The sequence below is a fragment of the Cnephaeus nilssonii genome (genome assembly GCF_951640355.1).
Source record: "Cnephaeus nilssonii genome assembly, chromosome: 14".
Lineage (NCBI taxonomy): Eukaryota > Metazoa > Chordata > Mammalia > Chiroptera > Vespertilionidae > Cnephaeus > Cnephaeus nilssonii.
Genome location: NC_137085.1, coordinates 32,791,396 through 32,806,045, shown reverse-complemented (window position 1 = coordinate 32,806,045; position 14,650 = coordinate 32,791,396). Strand labels below are relative to the sequence as shown.

Below are 14,650 nucleotides of genomic sequence, written 5' to 3'. Positions count from 1 at the left end.
CTAGGGACATGCATATCCATAGCAGATCCACAGAAAAGACCTACCTAGGCCCTGGGAGTGGGCTCATGGTCTGTGGATAGGGAGTTCTGGGATCCTACTAGGTCAAGAAGAAAGGTGCCATTTCCAGGTCGGAGCGTCCTGTTGGCCCTGTGACTCCTTGTCACAGAGGAACTCAGTTGGAGGAGAACCAGAGTGAAGGCCTCTGTCCTGCCTGAGTCCACTGCCCAGAGCTAAGGGCACAAGGGACAAGGCTGTTTGGGCCTCTACCTTGTATCTGGCCTCCGCATTACGGTAGTTTTGTGCTATGATGACGCTGTGGAAGTGCAGGGCTTATGCCACGGGAGCAGGCAGTAGGGTGGCCAGAATCTCCATGCTTCTCCCATTGCAGGGTCCCCTCTCTTCAGAGGAATTCTCAGTCATGGGGTCAGTGTTTCCTGCAAGGACAGCATGCACAGGATTCCCCTCTGACTTGTATTACAACAAGCCCATGATATCACAGACACCGACAGAACAGCAAAGCAGAGATCTGTCCCCAGCAGTTAATGGGTAAACACCAGTGGCTACCAGCTCCTACCTTTCTCTCTTCCCCTTACAGATTTTATTAGTACCCTGAAAGGTCTAGATATGAATGTAATATTTTATGAATCAGCTCATATGGCTGAATATACACTTAGTGGCAAGATTATTATGATCTCTGAATGCATAATGATCTGGCCACTCAGTGTATATCCCATATAATAAAAGGCTAATATGCAAATTGCCCCCTCAACCAGGAGTTCGACCAGCAGGCAGGCCGGCCAACTGCCCACGTCCCCTCCCCCTGGCCAGGCTGGCCATCCCCACCCATGCACGAATTCATGCATCGGGCTTCTAATACACACACACACACACACACACACACACACACACACACAACACACACACACACACACACACTGAGTGGCCAGATTAGTATGAGTTCAGAGATCATAATAATCTGGCCACTCAGTGTATATTTGCTGGTACCCTAGGAGGGATCCTAAGATTGTGAAAACTGTGCCTAAAACGTTCCTTTCCTCAATATATTTTTTCCAAGCTGAAAAATTACTGAACATGCCATTTGTGCACAGGTGATCGGCACATTAATATTTCATTTTCTTGAGGTATTGCGTAGGGGAGTGCTACAGGTTGTGAAGCAGGATTACTTGGTGGGTTAAGAGCCCACTCCACTCTGAAGCTGGTCTGCCCCTACTGTTTGAGACTAATTATTAAAGCTCTGTGTGCCTCACTTTCTCACCCATCAAAGGGGAAAATAATAGTACCTTTCTCTGTGGGTTTCTGTGAGGTTAAAATGAGCTGGTGCATGTAAAATGTTTGTACCAGTGCCTAACACATAGTAAGAACTTGACTGTTAGTTTTTATTCTGTGTGTCTATCCTAACCATATTTTGAAGGATAGTGGACTCTGTAAGGGTTGAGGAGGATGGAAAAGCAAGAGAATCTGCTTTGAGTATGGCACTGGACAGATGTGGGGTTAAGGGGACAGATGTGCAGCCTTGGCACGCCCTTTGCTTGTTGGCATATTTCTCTCATCTTGTGGGACCAAGTGTGCTCAGCTAATTGGGATATTGACCATTTATGTGCTGAGCAATCATGGGTCAGACTCAGCCACTATTATGCAGGTCATGGTCTTGTTCTGCCACTGTTTGTTCGATAGTCCTGGTCCATTTCATTTATTAGATTGTTTACAACAGTTGCCCTGGACTCTGGAGGTGATCAGTCAGTTTGTACTCCATTTTCTCTTTTTAACTGTCATTCTCACTTTTTAATTACAAGGCCTTTAAAGAATGCTCTCCCTCTCTCTCTCTCTAATTGTGGTAAAATACACATAGCATAAAATTTACCATCTCAACCATTTTTACCTGTATGATTCAGTGGCGTTAAGTACATTCAAGTTATGCAAGCAACACCACTGTTCATTTCCAGAACTCTTTTTATTTTGCAAAACTGAAACCATTAAACAACTCCCCATTCCCCTGTCCCTAGCTTCTGGCAACCACCATTCTACTTTCTGTCTCTTTGCATTTGACTATTCTAGGTACCTCAAAAATATGTCTTTTTGAATAATGGTATATCTCAAACTAATTTTTTTAAAATAAGAGATTTGTTTAGGATTTAAAATTCACTCACACTTCCCATCTGCAAAATAGATTTTCTTCATTGTGGCCTTACACAACCACTTATGACTGGGAGCTTTTCCCACCAGCATCTTTGTAGTTTAATGCCAAAGAAAGAATCTCTAACCTTCTATAAAAGTGACTGAAGGTTAACATGTGATGTGAAACCGGTGAGGATAAAATTGGAAGTGTCCCTTATATTCTATTGCTCTTCTTACTCCCACAGCCTATAAATGTTGGCTGAAGAATTCTGCCCAAATCAAAACAGACCTTCACAGAGATCCTAAAATTTCACCACTTAAATCATTCTCTTTTCTTGACATTATGCCTGATGCTCAGTTTTCTCTGTGCCGTGCTTGATCTATCCCGAAGTTGGAGCAGAAATATTTAGTTCCACAAATTCTCTTTGTATGAAATGATTTGACCTGACCGGAGGCCAAGAGCTTTCAAAGCTATGTTCTGCTGTGATTAGTGCTGACTTGAATGCTTCTTAGAATTCTTAGTGCCTGGGCTAATCATTGGATGCTCTTTTTTTTTGCTAGTCATAAATGAAACATTGATCAGCCTGAAATAACAGAGAAAGGAAAATATATTTTTTTAAAAGTTAATTTATGTGTTGGTTTGGAGTCGCAAGATGATTTCACTTATTTATGACCATTCACTCTGAAACTCAAATGAATCGTGGATGAAATGATTTACTAACCATTTCTTGAAAACAAGTATAAGATAATGGCCACTGAGTTTGAGTTTATATGGAACACATATTAGAAATGTTGCAGGTAACCAGTATTTAAATAACTGATGAAAATTATTTTATACAATAAGGTTACTAAGGTAAAAATTAAGGGGTAGGGAGCGAATGAGGAATAAAAAAGGAATAAAAAACGGACCCCCGCTCACTGTAAGGGTTGACATAGTTGCTGGAACTGAGTACAACAGTTGTGCTCAACTTCCTGGCAGGGAAAAGAGAAGCTCATTATTAGGAAGGAGAATGCCTCCTAATCCACAGGAACATGGCTTTGTCTGGCACTGTGTTCTGAAAGGAATTTCTCTTGCAGGGGACAATGAGTGATGTAATTCATAGCTCTTATGAAAAATGCACAAGTAGATTTTATTTCTTCTTACTGAGAAGGCCAGTGAAAGTTGGGGGATGTGATGAGGACCTCCATGCTGCAAGGAGGCTGAAGTGGTTCAAGAGTTTAATCTCCCAGTGCTGTGTTTATAAAATGGGTAGGCCATGGGATCTTAGTCCCCCTTCCCCACATACCTTCTGCTGAGCCTGGCTTTGCTGGAAGCTGGACTGCATGTGCTTTGAAGTTGTCCCTTCTGACCACAGCTTGGAAATTTTCATCTCCATTGCTGGTTAAGGCCAGATCCAATCTTTTTGGAAACCAGACAACCAGATGGTCAGGCTGACATCCTTTTACAAAGACCAAGCCGCCTGCCTGCGTGCTCATCCAGGTGGAAACCACCCGGTCCCCGGACCAAGATGAACTGCGGAGGTACCAGCGGGCAGATCCAGGCTGTGGGGAAGCAGCCCTTTGCCCCAGAACATGGACAGATGCTCAACTGAGACTGCAGAGTTCCACCCACAGGGCACAGCAGAGATGGTTTTAGCTTAGAAGCTGTTAGGAGCAGGTGTGATCATCCTATTTCCAGCAGAGGAGAGGCCCCCTCAGGCCCCGGGGGTGCCCCAGCCGGAGAGGGATGGCCTCTCATGGGCCTGCCTGATAAATTAGCTGCAGAACACACCAAAAGTCACCGGATGAGCTGACTTGTGTTTGTGGTGGTTTCATATTGACCGATGTCAGAGGACATCTGCCCAAAATAAAAATTTCGTCTTAAATATAGCTTAAGCCTGCTTCCTGACAGTAGTTCAATATCAGGACCATTTCCGCCATGGGCTCCTCATCTAATATGCGGAAACGGTGTGATGATACAAGTTTACTTTCTTGATTCTCATTTGCTCCGGTAGGTTATTGTGACCTATCGAAAGATCTGAGGCCTAATGTGAAATATACAGGGTGTCCCTGCAAAAATACATACACATGTAACAGGGAATAGCTCAATTGGTGTTTCTTTCTTTTTAGATTTAATCCATTGGAATTAATAATTATTCAAAGTGTGTATACATGTTTTGGGGGCACCCTATATAATGATATGAAGCAAATTAGTTGGAAGGAAAACAATTTTTTTATTTTTGTTTTTGGTCAGGAAAGAAAACACATCCTTTTTGCCTCCTGGGTATTTAGTTATCACTGTGCAAAGTATAAAATTATACTTGGATATGTTGTGTCTGTATTAGTTAGCTTTTAACAACGAAGGAAGTATCTGAAGGTTCCGGACAGGTAGATGTAGCTTCTTTGAAAATGTGATGTATTTGCATTGTGGTCTCTGTGTCCCTTGATTTGATGAGATTCCATTTCAGGATCTCTGTGCATGGAGAAGACATATCAATGTCGGAGAAGAGTTGGGGCATTGAAGTCTCAGGGGAAATTACAAGCAAGAATTATGTCAGGTGTCATAAAATCTTTCCACGGGCCAGTGAAATAGCTGAGGTTGGTTGGGAATGTTACCAACTGGAAATGTGCCCCAACCCCCCAGGGGCACTGCCACTCACCTTGTCCTAACTGTGGCCAGGAAGAAATGCTAGTCCAGTTTGGCAGACCTTCTGTTTTTTGTTTGTTTGCCTTAAGAAAAGATGCAAGATCATATTTCTAAAATGTGAAATCTTTCCATTTTGAAAAGCAAATGGCTAATAAGACACATAGGAAAATAAAGGACCCGAGGTCTGGGCCCCATGCTGTTGCTGAGACTTCTGGTCAACCACTTTATAAGGTTTTCTATCACATTATTTATAGGCTGGGGTCCAATCCTAAGCTTGCAGGAAAGGCTGTGATTTAATTTAAGTCAAATGAAATTTACATTTTCCTAGTGAAGATGGATGTGTTTTATGTAGAAAGCCAACTTTAAGGTCTTTTTCTAGAATTTATTTTTCTAGTCATAAGTTGTAGTGTTTCTTGTTGGGAACCTCCTTGTTCCTAGAGGTGGGTAAGAAAAAGATATATAAATATTCAGAGAGAAAGCCAGAGTGTAAGTTTTTCCTTCATAATATTTGGCTGAAACTTTTCTTGTAACTTGTGTATTGAAGGGAACTGAGATATTAAGTCCAAATTTCCTCTTTCACCGGTGTGGGCACTGATGGCTGGCTGAGATTAGGCTCACCATGTACTTAGTGACAAGCCAGCCCTTGAACCTTGGTCTTCTGCTCATTGTTCGTAATAATTAGCATTAAGTGAGGGCAGTTTCCTAATTTTCCCAACCACCCCATGAGGCAGCTACTGTTGTTATTCCATTTTATAGACAAGTAAATTGAGGGATAGGGGCTTGCCCCAGGCCAAACAGCTAGTAAGAGGTGATCTAGTGCAGTGGGTTTATCCCTCACACTATACCACTTATATTCTTTTCTAGCCACTTGGATTCTTAAATCCCTAAGGATATCCTAGAAGTTGCAGTTCTTAGAGCTGCAGAAGAATCTGTAGAAGATAAATGAATATCTCCTCTTAATAGCTCTATGTAGATATACTACATGGGAGTATCCTGTAAAATGTCCTCATTAACTATGGAATTTAGGCCATGATTATTTGTGAAGGCCCACTTTGCAGAAATTTTAGAAATTATTCCTTATTGAAGGTGCTAGACTTACACGTCTGTGGTCCTACTGGTGTGGTACAGTGGTTATGAGCTCGGAAATCAAGGCAAGTAGATCTGGGTGCAAATCCTGTTTGGGCAGCTATGTGAACTTCAGGAAGTGACCTGGCATGGTTGGGCCCCAGTTTTCTCTTTTGAAAAGTGGAAACAATCATAGTGCTCCCCTGGTAACATTGTTGTGTTCAGAGAGACAATCCTGTGCATTCCCAACCAATCCTGTGTGCCTGGCACACAGTTAGCACTCTATAACAGGAATTACTGATGCTACTTCTATGCTAATGGCCAAAAAAAGGTGGAAGTGCTGATGCTACCCAGCATGTCCTAGCAGGAGGGTCACATTCAGATTTCGAGCATGCTTTTGCTGTTCTCTATATTCATGTCTTCACAGTGGGGTGGTGTATCCTGTCTTAAGAATGAAGTGATATATTGAAAAATTCCTGCTTTGAGTTCTGCTATAGCCCATCATGGATTGAGTATCTTAACTCTTTCTCAGCATTTTGCTGAGAAACTGAAGCTGCCTAGTTGTGGACTTGGGACAAAGGAATATTTTTTAGAGGATTATTATATTCCCTATGATGGAAATCCTGTGGCAGAGAGGATCCTATAAGAGTTGAAATGCCTCACTCCATGCTTGGGAACATATCACAATCCCTTTTGGCTTTTAGGTTTTACCTACTTTTATTAGGTTATTTAGTTATTTGGTGTGTGTGTGTGTGTGTGTGTGTGTGTGTGTGTGTGTGTGTGTGTAGGGGGGGTGAAGAGGGTGGTAAGGTTGGCCCAGGTAGAAGGAAGTGATTCCATTTTGAAGAGTGGCCATTAGATACATTCATTGCTGTTACCATTGCTTTTCAATGTATTGCCAAAGTACAGTTCAGGTAATAAAGGCTAAGCTAAAGAGAAATTTTATTTTAGAGGATACTGCTGTTAGCCTAATACACACGAAGAAAAGCTGTATTAGAAACAACTCTTTGTTACTCAAGGCAGGTTACCCAGAGGAATTATTTGATAGGTTCTTATTCTTTTTTTTTCTTTTCTTTTTTATTTGATAGGTTCTTAAAGCCTGTGTGAAATCTATTAAAATGGGATGAGGACCCTTTCTAGGAACCTATAATTCAAAAATGCTTCTGTGAATTTTTCCTAAATTTACCTCTTTTCTCTTCTTTTCCAAAAAAATTACCAGTAAGCATTTTGCTAAGCCCGAGGAGAGGAAATTCGTTACCCTCAAGAAAATGTCTTAGACCTAGATGTCCAGTTGAGGTTGGAGAAGCTTTGGTGACATACAAAATAAGATGGCAGATAGTAGATACTCGGCTTATGTGCATATTCTTTATCTGTTGACTTTCTGGTCTCTTCAAGGCCTGAGCTCCATTTAAGCCTTTGTTGACCTTCCCAGTCATATCTTGTCATTACTTCCACTGTGGCCTTACCATCCAGGTGCTTGTACCTCTGCTTGGAACCTTCTCTTTTGTGCCCATCAAAGACTGTGGCAGTGAGCCATGCCTCCAGAGGGCATCACCTCTTTCAATGTTAAGAACCTTGGAGCCCAGCTGGTGTGGCTCAGTGGTTGAGCGTTAAACTATGAACCAGGAGATCACAGGTTCGATTCCCTGTCAGGGCACATGCTTGGGTTGCAGGCTCAATCCCCAATAGGGGGCATGCAGGAGGCAGCCAATCAATGATTCCCTCTCATCATTGATGTTTCTACCTCTCTCTCCCTCTCCCTTCCTCTCTGAAATCAATAAAAATAAATTTTTTAAAAAGAAGCTTGGATATCTATCTTCATGGATCTAAAGATTATTGGAGGCAATTTCTAGTCTTAATATTCCTGAGGGGTTTGGTGGCAAATAAGTGCTAATTTTCCAAAGGCAATTAATTTTTATATTTAAAAAGATAAATAAGCACTATAGTTGGTTAGAATGTGTTGTGTGTTTGTGATCCAAATTCACTCCTAGATTGGACAAATTTTGCTTTCAAAATTGGCTCTCCATCTTCCTCTGTTATTATCTTTCCCTGTTTTCTACATGATAAATGAAGTTATTTTCTATTATCATAATTTTCATTTAGTACTTACTATGCATCTTTCCTGTGTTTGTGTCTGGTATTTTCCGTGGGGTAATAAAAGTCCACGTGGAAGATGCTTAGGTCTGTTTGATTGTGCTAAGTCCACCAGCATTCGTGAGAATCAGCTCTGTGAGTACATGAAATGGAGATGCAGTGAGATGAATAAAACTCCTTCATTTGAAGAGTTAGTGGTTCAGCTGGGGAGTCAGATAGGTTCATGGAAAAATGCAAATGTGGGTACAAAGAGTACCTCCATTTCTTCTAATTCTTAATTACAAAGTTGAAAAATGCTTGCCAAATGATGGCAAAAACATGTTGTGATTGCAAAGAGCCTTTTTGGGTTGCATAGAGATCAAACAACATTTCAGATTGACTGGGCCCCAGAAGAATTCATTAAGAAGTGCCTTAAATATGGGATCCAATATTTAGGGCAATAGGTAGTGGTAAAAGTGAAAACTTTTAATACTATGATACTATGAGGTCCACCCTAGAGTCCTTTATATGAATTCAAGAATGGAGGAAGGCATATTTGGGCAAAACAGGTTGTTTGATGACCAAGAATGATTCCACACAGATTGCTGATGAAAGGGGTGGGCCAGAAGGAATGGGAGTCCCAGGAGCTAAGTGAGAGAAATTCTTAAGGACTATCAAATTAAAATAAATTCAAATTCAATGAGTCTCTTTGTCACTGTTCAAAGGCTGCTGACCTCTCTAAAATAGAATGAAGGCAACCTTTGCAGGTTGGAAGGGCAGAAGCGTGGTTTTCCATGAAGAACCAAAGTTCTGCTGAACTCAATGAGATTCTTATTGGGACAAGCAATGGGACATGGGCCCTGGGGCATGGCTAGGGAAGTTAGAGATTGTCATGGAGAGAAAGCTTTTGAGAAAGGCCTGTGTCAAAATGCTGGGCCTTCCCTCTGCTTCGCTGGGAATGAAACTGTTCTCAGAGATGTGTTTTATTAAGCAAAGCTTGACTCCGTACAGAGCCCTCAGAGTTTGATAGCACTGTGACTGGAGGGATGGGAAATGGTTTTCTGGGGGGAAAGCTGGTGGCGCATCTTTCACTTGTCTTCCCTGGCCTGGCTCTTCCGCTCTCCTTCCTGACCCCGGGGTGGTCTCTGAGCAGTGCAATGAGATGGGAGAACTCAGAAGACCTGGTGTTGTCAAGATCCTCCTGGAGACACGTGGAAATCACCAGTAGGGGGCAGCCCAGCTCCTTAGTCTCCTGGTTCCTGTGGAGCAGTTCTGGGGCAGGGAGCAGAAGGTTTTCAGACTTCTGCCTTTTGGGTGGTCCAGGGAACTAGAATTTAGGCCCAGGTGTATTTGTCCACTGAGTAACTGAGAAGCCCTGGAGTTCAGCTTCCCTGCAGTCATTTCACTTCTGTGCGTTTCTCTGTCTCTCCCCCACCCCCCTTTCTCCTTCCCTTCCTCCCTTCCTTTCTTCCCTCTTCATAAATTTTTAAAAGAAAAAGAAAAACCAAAAACACAATGATATAACGATAACTTCATGTACTTATACTCAGAACTGACACTTCAACATTTTGGTCTTTGTTGCTACAAGTCTTTTCTCTTTTAATAAAAGAGTTTAGCAGTATAATACAATAAATACTTTAACAGCTTATTTCTTAATCTCAGACCCATTCTCCTTTCCCAAAGTGATCTTACTTGCAATTTTTTTATACTTCACATGTATAGTTGACTATGAACATTATTCATTGTTTTCTGTATATTTTTTTGAAAAAAAAGCACACAAGACAAACAAATAAACAACAAACAAACAAAAACTCATAGACACAGACAACAGTATAGTGGTTACCAGAGAGAAGGGGGATGGGGCAGGTAGAAGAGAGTAAAAGGGATTAAGTTCTTGGTGACAGAAGGAAATTTGACTTTGGGTACAATATACAGATGAATTATAGAATTGTACACTTGAAACCTATGTAATTTTATTAGCCAATGTCACCCCCATAAATTCAATACCTTTTTAAAGTTTGCATTAGTTTTTCATATTATATGCATATATTATTATGCATTTTTCCTCATTTGACATGAAAATTACTTTCTGCTCAAATATAAAGATCTGGTTCAATTCAACTTATGAATTTAACACATCTTACTCTTTTCTGTTTTTTTAATTTATTTATCTTTAATTTATTTTAAAATATATTTTTATAGATTTCAGAGAGGAAGGGAGGAGGAGAGATAGATAGAAACATCAATGATGAGAGAGAATTATTGTTTGGCTGCCTCCGGCACACCCCACACTGGAGATGAAGCCTGCAACCTGGGCATGTGCCCTGACTGGGAATCAAACTGTGACCTCCTGGTTCATAGGTCGATGCTCAAACACTGAGCAACACCAGCTGGGCTTTTAAAAAAATTAAAGTTATTAAAATAAAATTGGCTAATAACATTACATAAATTCAAGGAGTACATTATAATTTGATATCTGTATATTTTATTGCATGCTCACCCCCAAAATATAATTTTCTTCTGTTACCATGCATCTGACCCCCTTTACCTAAATTCACCATCTCCCTACTTCTCTCTCTCTCTGTGGTAAGCAGCATTCTGTTGTCTGTATCTGTGAGTCTAGTTTTGTTACTTTTTTGTTTTATATTCCACATATGAGTGAATTCATAAGGTTTTTGTCCTTTTCTGTCTGATTTATTCCACTTAGCATAATACCTTCAAGATCCATCTATGTTGTCGCAAACGACAATATTTCATCTTTTTTTTTTTATGGCTGAGTAGTTTCTGTATTGATGGACACTTGGGTTGTTCCCAAGTTTTGATTCTGACCGTAAATATAGTGAATATTCTTGTATATGTCTCCTTGTGTGCATGTGTGAGAATTTCTCTTGGGTGAATACCTGGAAATGGAATGGCTGGGCTATGAAGTATGACAATTTATAATTTTCTAGGATACTGATAAATTGCCCTTCAAAGTGGTTATACCAATTTATCCCTCCAACAATGTAAGAGAAATTCTTCACATCCTTAGACATGTTTTATATTGTCAATCTTTAAACATTTTGTCACTCTAGTGTGAGAGGAATGGTATGTCATTATTTAATTTGTATTTCAGATTCCTTGTAGGGTGAGCAGTTTCTTGGCCATGGAGTTTCCCCTTTGTCAATTGTCTGTTAATAATTTCACTGGCTTCCTTTGTAGTCCTGTGATTCCTCAATGGTAGTGAAGGAGAGTTCTTAGGGGTAGATTTCATGACCATTCTATAACCAGCAGCTATCATGTGGGCACCTCTGCAGATGGTAACTTATGAAGGGGAATTCCTGGCATCTGGGAGGACATTTGCCAACCTTTTAATCTAGTTCTGTTGATTTTTCCATTTTGAACAGGAGAAAAAAAAATCATTATTTATCTAGGAAATTCCTGTCTCCACAGTGGAAGAGTATTCTCTAGTGACTATTTTTTTCATAATTTTATATGGTTCTTTTGATGGTTTTCCACAAAATCGCCTGTCTAGTCTTAGATCCAAGAGCAGTTATGTTTTGCTTAATGTCTGGCTTATTTTCATCTCATGAACACTATAAATTTACCATTGACCAAATTTATGTCCCATTCCTTCTTTTCTTGGGCATCGGTGACTAGAAAACCTAGAAATAAGCTTGTGGCTTTTTTTTCTAACAAGTATACACATTTTAAAACCTAATTTCTAGCTCTGTTGATGTCTCTGCCCTTGCTTTTCTTTCTTGTATGACTTCCATTTTTATTTATGCTAGCTCACTGTATTTTATCAGGTACAACTAGACAGTTTATGAACTAAAAATCTGTTGTAATCGATGTGTTTCTCTCACATCGATGTTTCTCTCTCTGTCCCTCTCTCTTCCACTCTCCCAAAAAATCAACAGAAAAATATCCTCGAGTGAGAATTAACAAAAATACAAAACAAAACAAAACAAAAGCCCTAGCTGGTTTGGCCCTAGCTGGATAGAGTGTCAACTTGCAGACCAAAGGGTCCCAGGTTCGATTCTGGTCACAGGCATGTACCTTGGTTACAGACGCCTCCCTGGCTTGGGCCCTGGTCAGGGCGTGTGCAGGAGGCAACCAATGGATGTGTTTCTCTCACATCGATGTTTCTCTCTCTGTCTTTCCCACTCTCTTCCACTCTCTCTAAAAGTCAATGGAAAAATATCCTCAGGTGAGGATTAATAACAACCCTCCCACCCCCCAACAAATCTGGTGAAAAGTGTAATAAAAATAAAAAATAAAGGTCATAAATAACAAAGATAACTGCTCTGTGCCTCAGTTGATTAAGGACCTGTTGAGTGTCGGGCCCCTGTCATAAGCATGGAGGATGCAATGATGTCTAAACAAAAGAGAGTTGAGGTTTTCAGAACACTGACAGCCACCATGCAAGTGCAGCTATAAGGAGTGGACAGGTTTCTCTGAAAGTCTTTGTGAGCCCAAATGAAACCTTACCCCACACTATTTACCCCCTTTACCACGATTGAATGAAAAAAGCCTTAAAAGTTAGGGCTCCATGGAATCCATCTCTTTTTGGGAGATAATTTAGAAGGAGGTCACTGTGATCTCTATTGGAAATGTTAATGGAATGAAAATCTTGGAAAAATACATTAATGTGTGATAATTTTAAGCATTTAATAAAAACTCTTGACATTGAAATTGTTGTTTGAGCATTAGGTTAGAGTCTTAAAATGTTTCCTTCTGTGTGCAGTAGAAAGAGATAAGAGAATGAATCCTTTCTGCACATCTATTAAGTGCCAGGCCCTGGGTATCAGGGAGAACCAAGATCTTTGAGTAGAAGATGCCTTTCTACCTTGGAAGTTGCATTTTTATATAATAGGGATAATGTTTAGGTAGGTCCCTTTAAAATTATTTCTCTTTGGTGTAATTTTGTTCCCTCAGAGCATTTACTTATTTTATTTCTAAAATTTGTTTTCTAGAAATGGGTGCCCCAACTCTTACCATAAATACTTTTTGTTTCATTTTTGGATTAGGTAGAAGGGACCTATAGATCTGCATCTTCTCCCCAATTGGTTACTTTTAAATTTTTTCCCCATTTTAACTCACGTTGATAACAGCAGGATTATATATTTGTTTTAAGAGTCTTAATTGTAATATGTTATTTATCTTAATGAAAAAGAAAGAAAAAAAATGCATCATAGCACAACTTCTTATAGTGACTTTAGAGCTCTAAGGGTTGCCCATATATCCATTAGGATATCCATCCATCCATCCATCCATCCATCCATCCATCCATCCATCCATCCATCCTTTATCTGTTGAATAGCTACCTTGCGCAAGGTACTTTGGTAGATGCTATGGTGTATATTAAGAACTGTAAAACAGTAGCCACTGTCTTCAAAGAGGTTTTGATCTAAGAAAAATGGACAGACAGGTTCTTGACGAACTATCACAAAGAAATTCCATGGAGGCAATTTTAACAGCTTTGTGTTTGCATTACTGGGTCTGTATTCTTGGTCACAGGTGACAGAAATTCAGAACAAACTTCACTTAGTGGCATCTGACATCTGACCTCAGAGATGGCTGGATTCAAAGGCTCTAGTGGCATTTTCAGTGTTCTGTCTTTTTTTTGTATCTCCTATCTCTCTTCTGTGTGTGAATTTATTCCTGGATAGTCCCCTCATGGCAGAAAAATTTCACATGGAAGCCCCAGACTGTGTAATCTTTCAGCGAGAGAGAGAGAGAGAGAGAGAGAGAGGGAGAGAGAGAGAGAGAGAGAGAGAGAGACTGAGTAGACCGAGTCTCTCTGGACCAGCATTCATCTATTTAATTTTAGGGAGGATTCTTATTGGCCTAGTTGAGGTCACATGATCAACTCTAAGACAATCATCAAAGGGATGAAATTCTCTGTCTAGCCAGAGTCCCCAGTTTATTCCTATATTTGAGGCGTTGGGAGGTAGAGGAGGGTTCTTACAGAGAGTGCACTAGGGCCATGTGGGGTTTGTGAAATGTGTTTTCTGAAAGGAAAAATTGTTATTGTTACTGACAAAGGCAGAGAGAGGGATGCTGGGCCAGGAAGAGAGAAAGTGGGGAGGAAGGGAGGGAGAGAGAGAAAAGGGAAAGGGAATCTGCTTCAATGTTTTAGGAGCTAAAAGGAGGGAGTGATTGCTTCTCTTGGAATGTGAGGGAAGGTGTGATTTGTCTTGCTTGTGATGATGCCAGCATCCCTGTGGCTGTTGCCATAAGGGTGAACTGCCTTTGAGAGACGTGGAAATGAATGCATTTCCAGGTTATTTTCACCTCTATGCACAGGGGGAAAGGGGAGGGAAACTAAAATTGTTAGTTGAAAGAGTGATAAAAATGAAGCCTGGCGAACCTGTCATTGACCTTGACACCTACTTAATCCTGGTTTCTTCTCAATCACACTCACTTTTGCTTCCCTAGCTGAATTTTTTTTTTTTTTTTAACATGGTAGGGTTAGGTTGGGTGGGAAAGATCACATTGAGCACTGTGGTAAGGTTGTATGGATGTTATCCATTCTTTATGTTCTGTCTACATTCTGAGTCAATGGTTCACCCTCTGCTTTTTTGCAGTTACATTGCAAATCAGAAAAGGTTAGAAATCATCAACGAGGATGATGTTGAAGCTTATGTGGGACTGAAAAATCTGTGAGTATTCAGGACTTGTGTACTTAATCTCAGAACTTCTTCTTATGTTCTATTAGAGTTTGGTGGCATTCATCGGTTAGTTCTAACATGTGTGCAATTATGTTTT

General features: G+C 40.4%; 1 protein-coding gene across 2 annotated transcripts in view; it reads left to right on the top strand.

The window, feature by feature from the left end:
- The window catches only part of NTRK2 (neurotrophic receptor tyrosine kinase 2), a gene marked incomplete at its 3' end in the record, with an annotated part of 314,958 nt that overhangs the window by 19,061 nt on the left and 281,247 nt on the right, over window positions 1-14,650 (top strand). For both annotated transcript variants that reach the window (XM_079790908.1, XM_079790909.1), the window contains exon 5: window positions 14,470-14,544. In XM_079790908.1, the coding sequence (XP_079647034.1) occupies window positions 14,470-14,544 (75 nt within the window). The remainder of the gene's footprint in view (window positions 1-14,469; window positions 14,545-14,650) is intronic.